Genomic DNA, 21,752 nt, shown 5'->3' with positions numbered 1-21,752 from the left:
TAGTTGTCATACCATTGTTCAAGGAAAACAAACCCAGCAAAACCAAGGTATCATCACTGCTGTGCTTTAGAGTTTATCAAACTGCATAAAACATACAAAAATAGTTCTCTGAATGCATAGACTTAGTAGAGCCAGCTCGAGATTAAACAGTGAGTGGTTATTGGTGGAAATGAGCAAAGAAAGCTTTTTGAACTTTGCACCCATTTCCTGAACAAGGGAACTGACAAGAAATGAGGTCCTCATCCTTGTGAGCCATGTAACTACTGTTTCTCAAACAGTTATTGCACATCCTCTGGACTAGCTGCCAAGCTATGTTGAGCAGATAAGCAGAGCTGTTGAAGTGGAAAGTCTTTCCCTGTCCTACAAGAAAAAAACAAAGCAGGAACCCTAGTCGGGGAATTTTACTTCATACTGTCACAGTCCTAAGCTGCCCAGGAGCTCTGAGCAGGGCTGGGCCAGGAGAGAGGGAGTTAGCAGGGTGTGTTAGCATCTGGAGAAAGGCTGATCCTTGGTTCCAGGGCACTGAGCAGGAGTTTACAGCCTGAGTAACTTAGTGAAAGGCTAGAGCCAGAGCCAAGCGTCTCCTCTGCTCTCAGAAGGGTTTCTGTCCTGACCTTGCTCAACAGAGCCCCCGGGAAGGAAGCCCCTAGGAGGGGAGCAGTTGATAGGCCGAGTGTCAGCATCAACAACAGAGAATGCGCACAGCTGATGGACTCTGCTGTAGTGCAGCCCGGCAGCAATGTAAGGAAAAATCAATGCTAGTGGGGGGAAAAAAGCAGCAGCTCATGTTCAGGCAAAAAAAAACCTTCCCTCACCCCTCCACCCACCAGCGCCCAGTAAAGGTTTGTGGTGCAAAGGTCAGCACTGCAGTGCTCTGTACAAAAGAAAACAGAGCCCCCCAAGGTGTAACCTTGCAGAGTGCCACAGGAAAAGCTCCCAGATCTCCATGAGCCTTTGGTCATCGTGGGAGCACTCAACCTGCTCTCCCTTATCCATAGTTGAGCCTTCTGTTCCCCTTGTTGCTGAACACAACCCACGACCTCTGCTGGCACAGACTGGAAGCACGGCAGGGCAGTAGACAAATGAGGTATCCCTGGTCTGAGCACAATATCAAGTGAAAAAATAAAAGCAGAGGGGCTAGTAAATATAAAACGCTATTAGTTAAAATAGTAACCCTAACAATAACTTAAGGTTTCAGGGCCCCAGGGGCAGTCAGTAGGTCAGCCTGGAGGCACTGCTGCTGTAGCATGCTCTGCCGGTCAGGGGGGATGTGGTGCTCCTCAGCAGAACCAGCTCCAGCTCCTGGAAGTCCTGCAGCCTGGCCACATCCTTGTCCTTTGAAAGACCAGACAGAACCATGGGTTACTGCTAAATGCTCCTGGGGGTTATTTATAGTCATACCTACAGGAAGTAAACCCAAATTCCTGGGAGGCCACACCTAGTGACAGGCAGAAATAAAGAAAGAGACACTGCCTGGATGCAGCCTCCTTTGAGGCACCTCTGGGCTTTTCCTCCTCCAACCTCACTGGGGCATGGCTGTGTCTGTGCATGTGACTGCCCCAAGAGCTGTGTCCAAGGGCCTTCCAGCACAGGCACTTCCCTTGCTAACAGTCTCTTTAAATCACTCAAGCCAATTTATGGAGACTTCACCCCTGACCGTTTGTTCTTTTTAGACAAGCAAACACTGTGGTGGTACCTGCCAGTGACCTTAGCAATGTACTACTGAGCTGCTCCTGGTGCTTTTGGGAGTGCAGCTGCAATGGTTCCCTGTGCTTTAGGTGCTGCAATGCTCTGCCTATTCTGACAGGAATGTTTCTGAGGCCAGATGAAGCCTTAACAAAGTCAAGCATCCTTTGGGATTTGTGAGCTCGGTTCTTGTTTGGTAAGGAGAGAATGTCTTGACACAAACAGCCCTCCCTGTTCTCTCAGCCCTGTGAAGAGCCAAGTCAGGTGAATCTGATTTCACCTCTTACCTTCCTCACCAGTGTATTGGGTAACTTCCTGATCTTCTCCACCTGCTCAGGATTGACGCCCAGCTCACAGCAGCTGACCCGGAGCAGATCTCTATAGGTCAGCTCTTGCCTGTCCAGCTCAATCTCAATGAAGTCACTGTCTCTGAGGTTCTGGACTCTCACCTTAAGTACAAGTTCTGAATGAAAAAAAAGAGATTAAAAGGTTGTTTTGCCTCAAAAAACCCCAAACCAAACACTAAAGCATTTATCATTGCGTTTTGACCTCACGTGTTATAAGGGAACAGACAATCCCACTGAGGAACACTGCACTCAGCACTCTTCAGGCCTCCACCTGAACAGCAAGAAACAGGAGGGGAGCCACCTCCTAAGGTCCCCCCGCAGTGATCCAGCCAGTCACAAGCCAGGTGCTACCAAGATGCCAAACAATGCAGTGCAACACCTGCATTTTTGTGTTGCTTGGACTGCTCTTCCTACTGGTTTGCAAAGGATGCTTCCAAGACAAGGCCACAGCCATTTGACTGGGCAGGGCAATAAAAGTTCACGGTTTCTCTGGGCAAAGAATTCAACACCTCTGGCACCATCCCACATCTGTGCTTTGCCCAGCAACAAAGCGTGGCACAGAAGGTACTGAAGGGTGGGAGGTCCACTGCATTACCTTGCATGTTACATGGGAACGTTCCCGTGAAGAAGAGAGGCTGGAATGCCGCAGCGGGAGCCAAGGGCAAGCTGCTGGGGTGCGGCGGGGCTGCTGCTGGCAGGCACGGGCTGGTGCTGTGGGGTAGGCACAGGCTGGGGCCAGGGTGTAGGCAGGGGCTGGGGGGTGAGCTGGGCTGGCCAACAGGGCTGGGGGGTGCTGCGACTGCTGGAAAATCCTCTGGGCTGCTGCACGATGTGGGGGTGCCAGCGCTGTCAGGCTGTGTAGCTGGGGAAGCAAAGCAGAGGGAGCTGCTCTCCAGCTTGGGCTCTACCAGGCTGCCCCTGATGCTCTCTTCAGTGTGAGCATAGGGGAAGGGCAGCTGGGACAAGTAGTTCACAACAAGTGGCAAGTTCAAATCCTTCACTCCTTGACATTCCATTTCTTCCTCTACAAATGGAGTTCAGGAATGGGGATATGGAGTGGAGGGAGAAAAAAGCCACCATATTACTGGACAGATCTTTCTCATTGTCAGCATCCTTAACTTCCCTATTGTCTTAAGACTACAGCCCACCCAGCAAGGTATCAAAGGCTGATGCTCCCTACACCAGCACCTAACACCTGGCAGCAAGCAACTGTACAATGAAAGGAACAACTACACATGCCTGCCATGTGCTGTGTTTTTTAAAGGCAAAGTGGGGAAAAAAGTGCTGTTGACAGTCAGACCAATCCGAAGTATTACTGCAGTGCTTTCTAAACAGCTGACTGACCAGGAGCTCCTTGCTTAAAGCTCCTCTTAGAATGCTTCCCACACCACCACTGAAGAGGGTTAGTTGTGACCCATGCAAACCAACGGAACAGAGCCAGTTCAGGCAAGTGACTCCTGTATTAACCAGGCCAGCTTCCCTCATGCCTAGCACACTGCAGCAAAGGACACTCTCGTCTGACTGAGGATTACAGGACATGAATGTCAGAGCAGTTCAGGAAGCTCTGCTTGACAGCACCATGCTCCCAGAATAAAAACCATTCCAGAGAGCAAGAGCTGTGTGCTTGTGTGGGAGAGCTTGAGCAGAGCCATGACCAGAGTTCATTCAGCGACATGTGGCAGTTTAGATGTTAAAAGGAGAACACAAACCCTTGCCATGAACTAAAGCCAAGAGTTGAGCACCTTGCCCAAATGAAAATCAAAACACTCATGCAAAGGACATGCCATCTTCAGCTGTGCCTGGAACCTCAGCTCTGACTCAGCTGCAGCTTCACTTAACTGTGCACCATACACTGCAGAGAGCAAGTGGAGAGCAGTTAGCAGAGGGCAGACCACCACAGCTCACAGGCAAAGCAGTTTACAACGGTCCTGTGGAGCACAGCACACAGCTGCTAAGGGCAGCAGGCATTGGCACTGCTCAGGAGTGTCACACACACAGACTTGCTCCAAGTACAAGCAGTGTGACATGACAGAGTTATGGGGCAAATACTAACTGTGCTGCAAGTCACAGCATCACAAAATGCTCAGAAGCCCTACCTTCTGAAAGGCTGCAGTGGTTTTGAGTGGATTTGCAAGGCTTCTTGTGGTCAAACTGTGCAAGCCTCCCCTTGCAGCCTGCACACTGTCTCCTGCTCTGTGTGACCAGACAGGGTGGTGGCAGCACCCTTCCCACAGAACACAGCCCTTCAGCCTCTTGAAGACCCTACTCAGAACAAGACCTTCCCACTGAGACCCCCAGGTCTGCCCAAGAGTGAACTGTAAACTGCAGCCATCTGCTGAGACATAGCTGTGCAAGCCATAGCTTTGCCAATCTCCTGCCTCAGACAGAAGCACTGACAATGCTTCAGCCTTCAGAGCAGGAATTCAGGATGGCTCTGAACACGGGAAGGTACCTCCCAGCATCTTTCGGATGTCTGCTTTCACCGTGAGCTCTGCAGCCAGCTCCCCTCGGGCCGTGAGGATCTGCCTGTTGGCACCTGCAGCCAGCAGGCAGGACACCACCTGGGCATGGTTCCGCTTGCAGGCCCAGTGCAAGCAGGTCCTGTGGGGAAGGAAGCAGGAGGGGTTGTGCTGTCAGCTTCAGATCCATCCCCCTACTCCTAGTGTACACACAGCACTTCAGCTGAGCTGCATGTAGAGTGACAACTGGGAATAAAGTTTCCTTCACTGCATCACTTTCTTTGAACTTGTGAATCTATTCTAAGTCCCGCAGGGCAAGACCCTCCTTTGCCTGGCTCCTGTGAAGGGCGACTCTGCACTATTGTCCTAGAGAGGACAGGAGCTACTCTAGAAGGGTGCTGGAGCAAACACGCAGTGACAGGTGGAAGCACGGTGGCCTCCTTTCACCATGATCCTCTTCAGCAGTAAATTGCAAAGCCGTCCGAGATTAGCATTTCGGTTTGTGTAAACAGGAAAGCTAAGGAACAGGAGAGGCGCGCCCCCAGGGCGACTCTTGGGTCTAACGGGGGACGCTCAGCTCATGCGGGTAACCCGGAGCCCCGCACACCTCTGGCCACCTCTCGTGCACGGCGAAGGCAGCGCCAGCCTCCCGACCCCACGGGAGGATGCAGGGGCCGCCCGCAGCGCTGCGACCCCACCGCCGGCTCCCGCCCCCCGCGCTACGACCCTGCCGCCGGCTCCCGCCCCCCGCCGCGCCGCTCACCAGCCGTTGATCTCGTTGCGGGAGTTGATGTCGGCCCCCGCGCCCAGCAGCCGCCGCACCTCCTCCACGTCCCCCAACGCCGCTGCCTCCCGCAGCCGCTCCTCCAGCTCCCGCTCCGCGGCCCCGCTCATCGCCGCTGCCGGGGCGCGGGGCCGGCAGACGCCAAGCAGGGTCCCCTCCTCCCGCGCCCCGCTCGGGCCTGCGGCCGCCGCAGCCCCACCCCGCCGCGGCGGGGCCGCCGGAGACCCGTGACGAGGCGGCAGGGGCCAGGCAACCTCCTTCAGCGCCGTGCCGCCGAGCCCTCTGCGTCTCGCCGCCCACCCGGCGCCCCCCCGGCCGCCGCCATCTTGTGCTCTGGGCGGGCCGCGCAGGCGTTGCCGCTGCCCTGCCCCGGCGCAATGCCCTAGATCAAACCAGCCCGGCCGGGAACCGGTGCCCAGGCTCGGCGGTGCCGCAGGGGCCCGGGCAGGGTGAGAACCCAAACTGCAGCATTCCCGCAGAAGGTCCCTTCCCTTCCTTGCCATTCCCAGCCTCGCCCTGCTCTGCACAGAGTCCCCACCCTGCACGGAGGTCCGCGGGGAGCCAGCCCCAGGGCAGATGCGGCGATGCCGAGTCCACTGCCCTCCCCTCTGTCGGGCCGTTTTTAAGCACCTCAGGCTGGCTCCTGCCTCCCAGCCCTGAACCACCGTGGGCTGGGGCCAGGCAGGGCCCGAAAGGATGGGTTCAGGGTTCTGGGCTGGGAGCAAACCTGGCAGGGGTTTCCCCGGGTACCCCCAGTGCCGGCAGCTCTCTTCCCAGCTCTTGTCTCCCTGGCACACGGCTCACATTCCTCATTAAATCACTGTGGCATGTGTCGAGGAGCTCTTTTTTTAATCAGCGTTTCTATTTTGGCTCAGTGTCTGACACCAATGAGAAACTGATGCTAAGCTGCTCTGCTGTTTTTTTTCCCCCGTTGCCTCTTGTTTATTGCTTACTTTTCCTTATCAGCAGCAGCGTTGTCAACCTGCCGTTTAGTTTAGGGCTGAGGAGTCCCTTCAAGCTGCGGTGTGCTTGCCATGACCCTGCTGGCAGTTCTGTGCAGACCATGCCTGCAGCGTTCATCGGTTACTAAATGTCAGTGTAACGGAGCCCCAAAACATGACAGCTGTAACTGCTGGGAAGAGGCTGGGGCCCTCAGGATGGACCTTGGTGTTTGTCTGAGCAAGTGCCCAGCACCCCTGCAAACGACCTCAGGCAGGGTAGGAGGGAGCACACAAAGGGCAGTCACACTTTTAAGCTAAGGTGACAAAGGTGGCTGAGTGTCTCTGGAGTTTTCCTCACACTAGCTCCCACGCTGCTGATTACATGCAACAGGCTGAGCAAACCTTTTGCTCAGCATCTACCAAAAGACACAATCAGATGTAGGAGAACAATAAGATTTAGGGAGTGGATTACAAACGAATTTACTCAGGGATGGCTGCAAATGCTGACCCCAAAGCCCTGGGTTGACCAAGCCTTCACCTGGGCCCTGCTGTGGCCTGCATCTTTCCATTCTGACTCGCTTCCCTTGGCAGTAGAAGTTCCCTTCACTGATCACACCTCCCCCCAGGGTCCCTTCTGCCTCTTCAGCATCTGTGGCACAAAGACACAGCACACGAGGGTGGTGCCCTGGCAATGTGTTCCAGGAAGCAGAACGCTATTTTACGCACTGTGAATGCTTTCAGCCCCAACTTGTTAAATCTGGAAGAATCCCACGCGCAATCCAAGTGGAAAAACCTTTCCCAAAGCTGTGTGTGGCACCTCTGGGCTGGACGGGGGAGGCTGCTCCGGACACTGCAGGAACGCGCTTGAAGCGGCCCCGGTGACGCCGCGGCCTGCCGCTAGGTGTCGTGGTGGGATAGCAGGAGGCGCCCCGGGTGCGGCTCTGGGCTCTGAATTGGTCTGGGCGCATTCAGCGTCCCCACGCAGCTACGGTCCTGTGCATCTCCTGCGAAGGGACAATGCAGTGCTCAGCGACAAAGCGCAGGGAAGCCCTGCGTAGCGAGCTGATTTCTCTGGGGTTGTGGAGATTTTTTTTTTTTTTTCCCCTCTACTTGAGCTCCTTTCCCAGGGCCACCCCAAGGCTCTTAAGCACTCGAAGTCGGCAGGCGATGGCCTGGGCTGGTCCCACTCTGTCGTGCTGTGCCAAGCCCTGCTCAGTACAGCTCGGGTTCACCATCGCCTGGTTACACGATGTACTTCTCCCTGGAATTATAAGATCTCCTCCTGCCAGAAAGGCTATGTACAAGCGGATTAGCAGCAAGGTCCCTGCTGCCACCATGAGCCTTTGTCACGCATAGAGCCCCAGACCCCTCACTTGCATTGCCCCCTCCCTGTTTATGGGCTCTAGTGCTGCACCCACCCAAACACAGCAAAGCCCAGAAATGCCCTATCCCTGCTCCTCCCCTTTCACATTTGGCAGAGGTTGGTGCTGGGCTTGGCAAGCCCCCAGGGTGCCTGTAGCTGTGCAGGGCATAGGTGTGCTCAGCCCCCTTCCTGCAGCTCTGGTTGAGCAGAGGCAGGTGCTGGCTGAGGGCTGGCCACCACCTTTGGGAGCACTGGGACTGGCACCCGGTGCTGCATGCCTATGCTGTGGCTGCCCAAAACCAAGCAGGCACTTTATCTTTTCCAAACACACTGCTAGATGTCTCTGGCCTTCAGCAGGCTGAGCAATGAGCCACAGCACAAGCGTGCGTGGGGCCCACAGCAGTGATGATCTGGGTTTGTGCTCCGTGCCCCCTGTGTGGTCACCACCCAAGGGGAGCCACAGCCTCCAGCCTTGGCCCATGAGCATGGCTGGGTGCACTCGGGATGCCTGGCAGCACAGAACCAGTGCTTAGCTGCTGCATGCTGGGACATCCTGCTGCTCTTTGGGGTAACCACAAGGCAGAGTTGGGCCACACTTTGTCCTGGGAGCAAGTCTTGCATATTTCCCTGGGTTTGGCTTGATCTCTCCCTTTTTGTGAGTTTCTGACTGCAACTGAACCTCTGGATTGTTCCCTTTCTCATTTTTTGGAGAGGCCATGATGTGTCTATTTGCTCTTTGCCCCTGTTTTTTTTTAGGGCTTATGAAGCATTCCAGTCCCCTTGCATTTCAGATTTCATTCCCCGACTCCTTTAACCAAGTTCTCAGTCATCCTAAATTATTATTAAAGCTCTTTTAAAAAGCTTCGTTCCCAGTCACACACTGACACAGCAGTGCAATTGTATTTGAAACAGTCCCCACCCAACCCACCAAAATAATGTTTCTGCCAATTTCAACCAACCCTGCACTTGTGTAAAGGTTTAGAAATAAGATTTAAGCATCACACTTGTGTGTGCAGACACAGAGGGAGATTTAAGGAGCTTATGGCATTAAGGGTCAGGGGAATGGCAGGACTGGTGGCCAGGGAAGATGGAATGAATTAAAAGCCAAACCAAATATTCAACTAGATTTGAACTAATTTATGCTGCTTGCCCTGGGGCTTCAGTGAATGTTTGAGTCTGGAGGAGACAATCTCAGAGGAGGAAGTCAAGGCTCCAGGGGAGATGCTGTGGAGTTGGAAAATGGCTCCAATATGTGGGGACAGGGCTGACTGCAGGGGAAGGACCTGCCCAGGAAGCCATATCCTCAAGAAATCAGTGTGGTATGCAGCTGATTCTTTTTCACTTGTGAGTTTAACATTGTTCCTCTTTGTGGGACAAGTAAATAATTTCTGAGCAAACAGGTCAGAGGTCTGGGACCTGGGGAAGGTGGTACAGCAGCTCAGGGTTAAGAAGTCCAACAGGTTTTGATAACAACTGGAAATTGTTCAGTGGATTAGTGTCTAAAGCCAGTTTGGCTCCAGGTAATGACAAGCCTGAGGTGCAGTGCTGTGCCATGGATCCAAACATCTCCCCATGACGGTTGTTGGTGCCTGTGCTGTGGTTGTGGGTAAGGGTCCTCAGGCATGAGCCCAGTCTCCTTTGAGCCAGGAGATGCCCTAACCCAGAAAACGGAGCAGAAGAGGTTGTGTTATGGCCATCAAGTGCAAATACCCAGTGACACACAGGGGCTATGCCCTGTGCACTCTTCATGCTTCTGAGATGTGGCCAAGTAGCAGCTCCCCACTGACTTGGATGGGCTCTCACCCAGCCCATACAATGCAAGGCAGGAATTAGCAAAACTGCAACTGAAGAGGTCTCCATGGAGATTGACAGCATCACTTCCCAGCTGCTGCATTCTCTGCCTCTTATGCTAAATTTGTTCTTGCTGTCTTCCTGGCTCTAATCCAGGAGTCAGTTAAATCTTCCAACATTTGTAATACATCAGCGGAGGGGAGAGAAGGACGAAGGCTGTTGGGAGGGGGCAGAGAAAGATATCCCACAATGCCTTGAGGAGAGCAACAGAAAGCGTTCAGCTGTACAGCCAGAGCTTGGAGACTGGGATTAGGCAGAGCAGCACCTCTGCCTGCCTGCCACTTGCAAATTCTTCCTAGTACTTGAGGAGCTTATTGGAGGTCAGCACCAAACAGCCAAACAGCCTAATCGGTATTATAGACACATAATCAAAGTCACAAGGCTTTACATAAGATATATTGGTGACACAAGAAGCATTTGTTCCAGGAGTTTTGTCATCAAGATTAGGGGGCCCTGAAAGTCTCCACTGTGCACTAACCTGGTTTGCTAGGGCCTGGCACCCAGACTGCCCCGAGGCACCGAGCAGGGCCTGAGGGTGTGTTGGGAACAGCTTTGGGGCTCTAGCCATGAGCAACCCAAAAGCAAAGTGTGTGTGAGCTCGAAAGTGCTGGACCTCAGTGAGCCTGGCTGTGATGTGGGCTTCAGGTGAGCTCTTTGTGATGCAAACAATGAAGGATCAAAATCAAACCATGAGAGGAATCAGCTGAGAGCAGAAGGTGTGCCCACAGCGAAGAGGAGCCATCAGGTGCAGATATGCCCTGATGCCGGGGCAGATAGGACTGGCTGCTCGAAGGGTGGATGGCAGTGGGTTGCTACTGCTCTGCAGACATCACCTACACCTCCAGCCTGTGTGCAGATCTGTTGCTGACAGGATGCCAGGAGAGGACCATCCTGCTTATGCCAGGCCTGCATTCAGCCTTCTTTGGGCACTTTGAGCGATGGTGTCAGTGGCCCAGAAGAGCTTCACTGTTTCTGATGGCTGTGACCTGGGTGAAGTGAAGCTGGGCAGATGATGTCTTGCATCTGGTGGCAAAAGGGTGCAAACTGCAACAAAAGAGTTGACCTCTTGGAAAGGTTACCAAGCCCAGCTCACGGGGCAGGGGCCTGCTCCTGGCAGAGGTCACCCTGAGCGTGGCGAGAGCACAGCAATACCAACAGCCAGCACAGCCAAACCATGGCAAGAACTCTTCAGGCAAAAAGAATTTTGTCCTAATTTAGGTTTAAATTCCAGGAAGACAGAATTGATGCTGAAAGGATTTCATTCTATTTGCACAAATGGAAATAGTTCCATTTTGTGAACATTAATTATTGTTTATAGTGAAGTTTTGGATACCAAACCCTCGGAGGAGCTCTCAGACTTCCAGGTTGTCTGGAGAAGCCAATGCTGATTGCCTTGATGAAAAGCCCATGCTCTGGAAGCTGTTCTGCATCTCCTGGAGTGGCTCCCAGCAACAAGGAGGGCTTCCAAACTTCAACAGATTCAGTGGCTTGGTAAAGTCCCTGGCAAAGACTCACAGCAAAGCACAAAACCAGGCAAATCTGCAGCATTTTTACCTCACTCACAAACCCTCAGCTCAGACCTCATCCACTGAAAGGTTCATAAACTTTCTAAAAGCATCAGCTCAGAGTGACAATGCAATGGTACCTTCATGCTGCAGCTTACAGTACAAAGCAGGAGAAGCTCTGGGTTTTCAGGGCAGACAGAAGATGTCTGGGGGGGTTACATTACATTACCCCAGCAGGTTGAAAGCTTACAGTTTACAGAAGTTAAATCATGTCACAAACAAAAGCAAGGAGACATTTCTACACTGAGTTAGCTTTGTGACAAGCAAGTGGTGCCCATTGGAAGAGGGTCTTGGGGCTGCAGCCTCTCACGGCTGCTGCTGTGTGATAGTCAGCAAGTGGTTTCCTCCCAGCTCTAAGTTCCTAAAGGTAAATAAGGGAGGTTAAATTAGGCTCATTTGCAGACTGGAGTGAATCTGTGCAATGGGTTTCAATAACATTCATTAGCCTCCTACATGTGAAACTAAATTAACTCCTGTTCCTGGAGAAACCTCACCAGCAAGACGTGCTGAGCACTCAGCCTGAGCATGCGCCCGGCCTGCACTTTGCCTTTGTTCTGAGCTTTCAATCACCCTGAGCTGGAACCCAGCAGAACTGAAAATCAACAAGTAGTGTTCCAGTTCAGCTCTGAGGTCCTCATGCCATGGCTTGCACAGCCACAGCAGTGCTGCCAGGCATGGGAGCATCTCCACTTGAACACCGTGGCTTTGGTGCCCATTTCCTAAGTGTTGTTATTGAAGATAGCCACAAAACCAACCCCTAAAGCCTTCAGTGCAGAGAGGTGCTTGGGCCATACTGCTGCAGATGCACGTCTGTACTCAGCAGGTGACAGTGCCCTTGTGCAGCCTATGTCCTGTGCAGATTGGGCCCTGCAGTGATGCTGCTGAGACTTGCCTTTCCAGGTTGCATTGCAGATCCCAAAGCTTAACCAATGGAGCTGGTCTCAGCAGTGAGGGTGTTGGAGAAGAGCTGAAAAGGGTTTTAGGAAGTGACTTGGACTCTTCTGTTCTAAGGCAGGATGACCTCAGTCCCAACATTTAACCTTTGCAATCCTGACAACCCAAAGATACCAACCCCATGGCCTCCCCAAATAATCTGTGGAATACCTAAGGCTTTTCCTCTGAAAGAGAGGGAGAGAGATGGGCCAGTGGAAGGTAAGCCTCTGAGCCCAGCTCTTGCCCAGCTCTCATTGCTACCCAGGCGATTCTCTTCTACTGTCATCTCCTTGCCTCTTGTTGTGCTGTTTCAGACAGAACAAACCTAGCAGTAATGAACCATCAGCAGCCTGCAATTGCTTCCTGCACGGTTTATGTTAGCAGAGCAGGAGAGCACAGCTGATATCAGTCGCATGTCTGCCCTGGCAGATAAAGCCCCGGGCAGAAGCCATCTGCCGAGCCATCGAAGCAGCATTCTGGGGCTGGCCTCACCTGAATGCAGCGCCAGCAGCGTGGGCCCGATTCTGCCTGCTAGCAGGTGGCCCTCAGCCCCTAATGAACTCCCTGACGTGATTGATGTCCCCCCACACCCATCCCCTTCGTCTAACTGCATTAAGGCTGCTCACGGAGCAGCTGCGCGTCGGGGGGGATGCAGATCTGGAGGGGCTCATGGTGATCAGCAGCCCCAGCCCCTGCCCCTGCCCCCACTGCCCACATAGGCTGCTGCAGGAGCCAAACCCAGCGCTTGCCAGGTGTGGGCACTTAAGGGGAACTCTGAAAACAATCTTAACGAGGGCCAAGCTGAAAAAGGCTTCCAGTGCTAATGATGCACTCGAAGGGCCCCCAGAACAGGACCCAGGTGCAAAACACCTTCAGCCCAGGTCTGCCCCTGATCCTGTGGATGTGCTGTCATGTGGCCAGCACAGCCTCTGCCTTTGCTTTGGTGTTGGGACCTGCATTACATGGTGCCAAAATTCCTGCTCCCTCAGCCATCAGTGTTGTGTGCAATGGGCTTTGCAAACAGACTGGAACAGCCTTACCTTTGGAATGAGGCAGAAGGGGCTTTCAGGTCCTTCTCTGCTCAGGTGTCACATTTTCATCTGTGCATGGACAAGGAGCCACCTAAAGAGCCCAAATGATAACAGTGGGGCTGAAGAAGAGCCTGTCCATGGGGCTGTCCCCACCACCAGGGTCTCTGTGGGCAGGACAGGCTTTGGTGCTCTGTTTGGCAGAGGGGGCAGGTTGCTGGCCCAGGGAGTTAGCACCAGGTCTTGCTGCTGGGCAAGGAGAGGAGGGAGGCCTCAAGGGCCAACCTGTGATCCCCTGGCCTGCCTCTGCCAGCCACAAACCTCACTTGCCCCCAGCACAGAGGAGTGCTGGCCCCAGCTGCCAGCCCTTGCTGGGCTCTCAATGGGCTGGTGGTGCCTGGCTGGCGAGCTGCCAGTGGGCAGGGCCAGCCCCAGCCATGCCTGCTGGGGGTTTATGTTTGTTTCAGCAGAAAGGGCTGCCAGTGGCACCAGGCCCAGGCAGCACAACACACTGAGGCTTGGGAGGGAGGTGGTTACAACCAAAGTCCCTGATTCACAGCTGGCAGTAGCTGGTATTGTTCTGGAGCATCCAGTCAGATACACTGAGGTCAGTGGAGCTAAACTGATTTAAACCAGGAGAGAAAAGAGCCCTCAGTGCAACCCAAGAGTGCATTCGGCAGAGACGGGTCCATACTGGGACAGCCAGAGCCCTGATGTCCCTGAGCCAACCTGGGGCAGCCTGCATAGTCCTGTCTCCTCCTGGGTGTGCTTCTCAGGTTGCTTAACAGCATGTTTGGGATGTCCTGGCAGGGATGGGGAAGCTGTTGAGCTTTATTCAGAGCCCTCAGTGCCTTCCCTGACCTCGGGAGCTGCCTGCTTGCATTCATGGGCAGATTTATGGTCCTGTTTTTCTCTCTCTCATGGCTGTGTTCAAGTGGCCAAGGGTCTGATCCTTCATGGAGCTGAGCACTCCTTGTTTCGGAAGCACAGCAGAGAGGCACAGCCTCTGTCCAGTTTCCTTTGGATTAGATTTGGTAGCCTGAGAGGCTTCCTGTGCAAAAGGCTTGCTGGAAGCAGCGTCTCTGATGTTAACAAATGCTTGCTAGGCTTCACTTGCACAGCACAGGGACCCAGCAAAGCCAGCCCTGTCACTCAGGAGATTGCTTTGCCCTTTTACCCAAGCCTCTATGGGATGTCCTTGCTCCTCTCTGCTGTGCCAAGTGCTGGCCCAGTAGCTGGGGTGGCAGTACATCAAATCCAGCCATTCAAATGGCCTCTCCTTGACCGACCCCACTGACCTGCAGCAGGGACACAATGAAATCAGCTGAGTTTCATGACCCGGGCAGCTGCTCCTTCGGGCAGGCTCATTAACCTCTTGAGCTCCGGTGTCCCAGCCACCACGCACTGAATGTGACACCTGGGAGCCAAAAGCAGAAAGCTGCGATGGGACTGACCTGTCACTGGAGAGTATCCCTCTGGAAGGATGAGGACACAGCAAAGCAGCAGACTGCTCCATCTGTTTGATACAAACCAGTGTCTGTTTCTTCAGAGCAGCTGAAACCTGCCTTTGAGCAAGGGATGCTCGGTCTGGGAGGGCAAATAAGACAGTGTTAGGTGTAGTTCCTTGGAAGGGAGTCTCGCCTATGGTGGGTCCACATTGGTGGGGCTGTCAGTCAGCATGGCCAAAGCTTGCAAGGAGATGGCTTTCTGGCACCAGGAGAGGAGACAGAGGCTGGAAGAACACCATGGACCCACAAGTTCCGCACCTCTAACACAGGGGGTAAAAAGGTAAAAAAGCTCATCCAGCCCTTAGGATATCTACTGTATGCCAGATCCACACACAACTGGTTTCAAAGCTTATCTGTAGTCAGTTTTACATGATAAAGTGTCTTTATTTAGTCAACAGGAACCACTAACACATGCGACTGTGTTGTTAATAGAGCTGTAAGAATTTTAAGTACCTCCCCGGAGTGTGTCGCTTTGGGTTGGCTTTTCCAGGCATGGCAGGGTGCTGCCTTTGTAAACAAGCCCTGAATAAAGCAGTCTGCAGTTGTGCGAGGGCCATGCAGCTTTAGGAAGTTTTTGAGAGAATAAATCAGCTGCCGAGTGCTGCCTGGCATTGACTTTGCTCCTTGGAAATGGCGAATTTGGGCAACTTCTCTCGAAATTCAAGTCCTGTGCCTCTGGCTAATGCGGGCACACACACCGGGGCTGCTCTTCTGTAAGCCCGGCTTGCCACAGAAATGCCACAGCTGAGAGGAGGGCACCTCCAGGCTACTCTCCCTTCCTTCCAGAGATTGTCCTCAGGAAGCAGCAGCCGGGCAGGAGCAGCAGCCAGGCAGCAGCAGCAGCAGCCCCGTGGCCCGGCAGGGCGGCCGGTTCACTGCTGGGTGTCCTGGTTGGCAGCCACCATCACCCAGGGAGGCTTAGGCCCAAACTCAGCCATAAGGAACAACCCTGCTGTAAGAAACCCGACGGGAAAACTGTCCTCAGCTAAGGGCTGCCCACACTGTCTGCTGTGTAGCGCTGGGCACACTGCAAATGCACAACCATGCCCCCTCCCCACGCACAGTGCTGCTGCTCCTGCTCTGCTGAGCCCCACCTGGGATGGAAACTTCCCTGCTCCTCGCAAGGGGCACTGAGCACCGTAGAGGATGCGTCCAGGCTAGCCCAGAACTCAACACAAAGGCTCTAGTCCTGGAAGGTGCTGAGCAACTCTGCCTCCTGCCTCTCAGTTTTGGCAGGTGTTCAGCGCAAGCAGGATCAGCCCTTTGCTGTAATAAGCAGGGAGCGAGGAGCTCTGCCTGGCTACGTTTCCCCCTGCCCCCCAATGCAGAAATGCTGTACATTCCTTTAGGCAGGTTTCCATAGAGTTGAACTTCTACGATTTTTTTGTTGTTTTTGTTGTGGCTGTTAAAGGGGTCAGCAATGCACTGTACAATGGGATCTGGCTGTCAGGAAATGTGGAGGAATTCAGGGACGCTTTTAATATCTTGCTGGTGGAGCTGGAGGGAGCATTAAATCAGCATCCTGTGAACCTCCCCACCAGAGAGAAGAAAGCCCAGAGGAGCCCCACGAGGAGTTAGAAAGACAAACTGCTTTGCTAGTTCTGAGTTTCAAGGAGTTATTTCTTCCCTGCTTCCTTTGTTAAAATATGATATTCCAGCTTTAATTGCTTCAATCCTATTACTTGTTCCTTTTAGCAGTGATTGTGCAGCCCCTCGCCGTGGGGAAATCCCCTGCCCCAGGTCCCTGCTGTTTAGACAAGCATCCTTTCAGAAGTAAATGCCATTCTTAGCATAGGGAAGTACTTTAGGTCTAAAGGGGTTAAGAAGGCCTCCCTGCATCCAGGAACATGCAGGGGTCCCACCGTGCCAGTTCCAGCCTTTTGAACTCTTTCCAGGGTTTTTTTTTTCTTGCAACAAATCTGTCTGACTGCCATCAGGACATAGGAAGCGTGTGCCTGTCAAAGAAATCAAGTTTACTTTTTCTGACTTGTTAACAGAGGCAGGGTATAAATAGAGCTAACTCTGCTCAGACTCTTGGCGTTTCTCTTAAAATAAGGGGTAGCTTCCTTGGACCTTTCATCCAATGAGGTCCAGACCAAGTTGCTCTATCAACGGTGGCGGCAAAGGAGCTTGCTGAAGCTTTTACTGGAGTCAGGTGCCTTTGGGTTCCTCAGAAATTGAAGGCTTACCAAAATCAAAGCAGAGAGGAACTGCCTGCAGCTTGGCCACTGCCCTGGAGAAGCTCTGAGATGGTGTTGGTGCCGCTCGCTCGGTGGATGTGGATCTTGCTGGGGAAGAGCAGTGTCCTCTTGCTTCTGGAGGTCTCTCTGAAAGGGGGAGCTCTACCTCCCATCCGCTACTCCCACGCTGGGATATGTCCCAATGACATGAACCCCAACCTGTGGGTGGACGCGCAGAGTACCTGCAAGAGGGAGTGCGAGGCTGACCTGGTGAGTGGCTCCCTCTCCCCTGCGCCGCGGCACGGCTGGGCTCTCCCCAGCCTGCTCTCTGGGGGTCGGGAGGTGCTGGCACCCTGCAGGATTGATGGGGGCAGGCAATGGCTTGAATGGACCCCTGACCTATACAGGATAGCAAAGGTTTTGTGAGGCACCCGTGGAGTGGGGAGCTGTGAGCAGCTGGCGCGCCGCTGCGGGCGCAGCGCTGGCTCCCTTTGATCCTTTCCCCAGCTTCCTTGTCAAAGGAAACATCCGAATCGGATGCTCCAGGGCTCAGTAACCTCGGGGCCGCGCCGCAGTGTCAGCAGCGTCACCATGTGCGGTGGTGGTGGCGGCTCTCGGTATTCCTGGGAGGAATCACGTAGAAAATCGCTCCGTTTAGCATGCAAAGTGGCAGCCTTTGCTGCACTTGACACACAAAGCATTCTTGGAGTGCAAAAGCGACCAGGCAGATGTTCTGTGATGCTCCCAGCTCAAAATGTGCTTCACTTACAGCCCTGACACTCATTTTTCAACCTGTCAGCACTGCCGGCTCACGCTGGCGTCTGCAAGTACCTGCTGGTCCTGCCCCTCACCTCATGGCCAGCAGCAAAGCTCCTGCAGCCCACAGCAAGCTGGCAGTCACACCGCCCGTGGTAAAAAAAAAGCCCTCGGGCTTGTTTTCTGTAGCCAGGTTGTTCCTGCAGGGCTAAAGGGGGTGGGGAGGGGGTGTAGAGGAAAAGGCCATCAAGTAAACAAAGAGATTTGCTCAGAGGGTTCCCATGTGCTCTGGCTGAAACCACTGGTGCTGCTTCCACCATTCCCACATAAGCCTCTTTAGTGCAACTGCCAGGTGCAGCAGGCAATACTTAAACACTTGCAAACCCCCGGCAGCAGCCGGGGATGTTGCTTTAATAATTTGCTTGTCACAACCTGAAAGCCAGAGGCCACTGGCTAAAAAAGCTCAGTTTTGCTTTGTGGCAGTAGAGTGCTGAGACCTGGCATGGAGCAAGTGGTCTGCCAGCAGCTGAGGGCTTTGCTAGAGCTGCTCCTCAACCTGAGCCCAAGGCGTTAACCCAGTCTGGATTATGACTTTGCTTCTGAAACCCAGTAAAGTGCTGCTGGAAGTGGGAAAAGAGCTGTGGTGTTAGGTCATCTTCCCAAACAGGAAAGGGTGCTGGGCTCAGGGGCAGCTATGTGGTTGTAACTTAGAAAACATTTTGTTCTCATTTGTGGTGGAGGCTGCTGGACTCCAGGGCAGTTGCGGAGGTGTCCCCCTGATGGGTACGTGGCAGCTGTGCTCCTTGTGGCTCTTAGAGTGACCCACAGCAGCACAACAGCTGTGCTCACACCCAGCAAAGAATGTTTCTGCTCAGAAGATGAAAATTCTACTAAAATTAACTGCAGCTTAGAGCTGACTGTAGCTGGGATGGGGTGTAATAAATCACCGCAAGAGTGATGCTGCATTTGAAAATAAGACTAAAATAGGCCAGAGAAGCCATAAGGAGCTGTTTGGGGCTTGTTTTTCGAAATACCAAAGGAAAATTATTTTTGGAGCAAGAATTTCCTTACTTTTGAGATTTTCTATTATTTCCTCTACAATGTGAACAATTACAAAGCCCTGGCAGTTTCACCTCCAGGAGAAGGTTGTTAGGGAATTCAAATAATGCTTTACATACTTGTGTGGCAAATGAGGATTACTGCTCCAGCCATAGGATAAGTTCTTCCAGCCGCTCTTGTCCCGAGGGGCTTGTCCCGAGGCATTTTTGAGAGTGTAGAAGGGGGGTTGTTGGGTCAGCAGTCCAGCAGTCCATGTGACTCTAGGAGAGACTTGATGAGTTAGTGTTTAAGAAAGAGAAATTAATTTTCCTTCTGCTGCCTCCTCTCTGAAGCACTTCAGAAGCCCCAGTGTGTTTAGCCACCCCTCAGGCACCCATGGAGGGATGTTTCTGCTTGTTGCCAGCAGGGACATTGAGTTTCAGACCACAGGTGATCTGTGGCAGAGCAGGTCACCTGAGCTAACACCTTTATATTAGTTTCTAGGCTCTCTTCTCACTGGCTCCCTAGAAAGGACTCTGCTCTGTCCTCAGCAATGATCAGGTCATTTTCTTTCCCCGCAGGAGTGTGAGACCTTTGAGAAGTGCTGCCCCAATGTCTGTGGAACAAAGAGTTGTGTGGCAGCTCGCTACATGGACATCAAGGGCAAGAAGGGGCCGGTGGGGATGCCCAAGGAGGCCACCTGCGACCGCTTCATGTGCATCCAGCAAGGCTCAGAGTGTGACATCTGGGATGGGCAACCTGTCTGTAAGTGCAAGGACAGGTGTGAGAAGGAGCCGAGCTTCACCTGTGCCTCTGATGGCCTCACCTACTACAACAAGTGCTACATGGATGCAGAGGCCTGCATCAAAGGCATCACCCTGAGCGTGGTCACCTGCAGGTACCACCTCACCTGGCCCAACACCAGCCCCATCCCGCCAGAAACCACAGCTCGCCCTACTACCGCCTATTCTGAGACGACGCTGGTGGACATCCTGCCACCGGTGCTGGTGAACAACCCCACACAGCAGTCTGTCTACGTGGGGGAGACTGTCAGCTTCCTCTGTGATGTCACAGGGAGGCCCAAGCCTGAGATTACCTGGGAGAAGCAGGTGGATGGCAAAGACAAAATCATCATGAAGCCAAATCACGTCAGGGGGAACGTCGTGGTCACCAACATCGCCCAGCTGGTCATCTACAACACCCAGGTGCAGGACACAGGAGTCTACACCTGCACTGCCAGGAACAGCGGCGGCCTCCTCAGGGCTGATTTCCCTCTGTCGGTCATCAAAGGAGAGCCTACATCCAAGGAAGCTTCCCAAAACAAGACGCAGTTCCCAACTGTTGAGTGCCTGAAGCAGCCAGACAGTGAGGACTGTGGGGAGGAGCAGACCAGGTGGTTCTATGATGCAAAGAAAAACAACTGCTTCACCTTCATCTATGGAAACTGCAACAGCAACCTCAACCATTTTGAGACATACGAGAGCTGCATGCTGACCTGCATGAATGGCCCCATCAACATCTGCAACCTGCCAGCCCTCCAGGGGCACTGCAAGGCGTACGAACCCAGGTGGGCCTACAACAGCTTGACCAAGCAGTGTCAGTCCTTCATTTACGGTGGCTGTGGAGGCAATGAGAACAACTTTGAGAGCCGGGAGGCCTGTGAAGAGATGTGTCCCTTCCCTAAGCACACTCACTGCAAGGCCTGCAAGCCACGCCAGAAGCTGGTCACCAGCTTCTGCAAGAGTGACTTTGTCATCCTGGGCCGCATTACAGAGCTGACTGAAGACCAAGACTCAGGACACGCCCTGGTGACGGTGGAGGAGATCCTTAAAGATGAAAAAATGGGATTAAAGTTCCTGGGGAAGGAACCACTAGAAATCACCCTTTTGAACATGGACTGGAGCTGCCCTTGCCCCAACATGACCGCAGTGGACGGCCAGCTCATCATCATGGGTGACGTGCACAATGGCATGGCTGTCCTGCAGCCGGACAGCTTCGTGGGCACCTCCAGCACCCGGCGCGTGCGGAAGCTCCGTGAAGTCATCCACAAGAAAACCTGTGAGCTTCTGAAGGAGTTCCTGGGGTTGCACTAACCACAGCAGCCCGGCAGGAGCGGTAGGTAGGGCTAACAGTGCTAGGCTAGAGCTGCAGCTAACCCTGCTGTAGGAACTGTGCAGACCCCGCAGTGTAATCCAAGAATGAAGCTTAGCAGCATAGTTTGGTCCTTGGCAGGCACGCAGGGCGGCGTGCACCTGCACCCATATCACCTTGCCCATGCAGGAGGGACACTCAGAGGCTGAGTCACTTTCAGTGTTCTTTCGGGATGGTTGCGGAGCTCCCATGGCAATGGCAGAACCCACAGCGTCTGTGCTGCTGTGCACAGCTGGTGCGCAGCTGAGTGAGCTCTGAGGTCAGCTGAACCCTTCCCACCCAGAACAGGGCTGTGATGTGGCCACTCAGTGTAAGTCACTGGTGTCCCCTCTCAGCAGCACTCGCTGCTGCAGCATAGCCTGTAAGTCATTGTGCACACTGCCCAAGCTATGCAGTAGGGTTTGCTTTTTCTAGGTGAAACCTTCCTAGCAGCTTTCTTTGGACTGTACCTCATTTTTAAATGGGAACCACTGCTACCTTGCAGTCCTTACTGGGGAGGAAGCTCCCTCGATCCTATGCCCAGGACAACAGGTCCCTGGCAAAGCTCATGGCACAGTCTCACCCAAAATGACTTTTCTGCCGTCCTGTTGTGCTCCCCTGTTCCTGTTTTCATTAACAGATTGTCTTCCCCAAAAGAGCAGAAGGATGCAAGGTGCTGCCAGCTGTCTTGTTGTCTTTATATATCCTTTACACCCAAGCCTGTGCAGCAGCTCAGTGCTCATTTCCTGCTTTTCTAGGTGAGAGAGAGGAGGGAGAAGAGTCAGAACAAAATTCCAACCAGAGAAGTGCAGTCTGCAGCCTGCATTATGCAGGCACAAAGCTGATGAAACCAAACTGCCAGGCGACAGCCACAAAGTGCAGCCTCTTCAGGGGCATGGCCAGCCTGGCCCCTTTAGAATGATCTCCAGAGACCTCCTCCAGGCACCCAGGGCTATGAGCAAACCACCTGAGGGGCAGGAGGGCAGCGCGGGCTGGGGCGAGCGCCTGCGTGCACACAGCATCGGCCGCTTAGCTTTTGTGTGTCCCAAATGTAACCTTTGCTATGCAAAAAGCCTTGAATAAAGAAAAAGTTGATCCCAGAAGAATGCTACCCAGGTAGGGCCTGTGCTGGCAGGGCAGAGGGGCGAGCAGCAGGCAGGCCTGGCCGTGGCTTGCTGCTGGC

The 21,752-nt window shown here is 53.5% G+C and overlaps 2 protein-coding genes across 3 annotated transcripts; one reads left to right on the top strand and one right to left on the bottom strand.

Annotated features, from left to right (window-relative positions):
• Nucleotides 1-1,201: 1,201 nt before the first annotated feature.
• Nucleotides 1,202-5,386, bottom strand: LOC128976623 (ankyrin repeat domain-containing protein 40-like). Of its 2 annotated transcripts, none has more exons than XM_054393926.1 (5): nucleotides 5,256-5,386; nucleotides 4,486-4,634; nucleotides 2,629-3,057; nucleotides 1,974-2,149; nucleotides 1,202-1,335 (listed from the first exon to the last, which is right to left on the bottom strand). In XM_054393926.1, the coding sequence occupies exons 1-5, from the start codon at nucleotides 5,384-5,386 to the stop codon at nucleotides 1,213-1,215; spliced, it is 1,008 nt and encodes a 335-aa protein (XP_054249901.1). In that variant the 3' UTR covers nucleotides 1,202-1,212. The 2 variants fall into 2 exon arrangements, with proteins under 2 accessions (XP_054249901.1, XP_054249903.1); XM_054393928.1 differs by having other exon boundaries at nucleotides 2,629-2,895.
• An 11,328-nt stretch (nucleotides 5,387-16,714) lies between these two features.
• On the top strand, nucleotides 16,715-20,532 carry WFIKKN2 (WAP, follistatin/kazal, immunoglobulin, kunitz and netrin domain containing 2). The gene is made up of 2 exons (XM_054393934.1): nucleotides 16,715-16,915; nucleotides 19,021-20,532. The coding sequence occupies exons 1-2, from the start codon at nucleotides 16,715-16,717 to the stop codon at nucleotides 20,530-20,532; spliced, it is 1,713 nt and encodes a 570-aa protein (XP_054249909.1).
• Nucleotides 20,533-21,752: the final 1,220 nt, after the last annotated feature.

The sequence above is a fragment of the Indicator indicator genome, chromosome 29 (genome assembly GCF_027791375.1).
Source record: "Indicator indicator isolate 239-I01 chromosome 29, UM_Iind_1.1, whole genome shotgun sequence".
NCBI lineage: Eukaryota > Metazoa > Chordata > Aves > Piciformes > Indicatoridae > Indicator > Indicator indicator.
The sequence above is the reverse complement of the archived record's forward strand: the minus strand, read 5'-3'. Positions and strand labels throughout refer to the sequence as shown.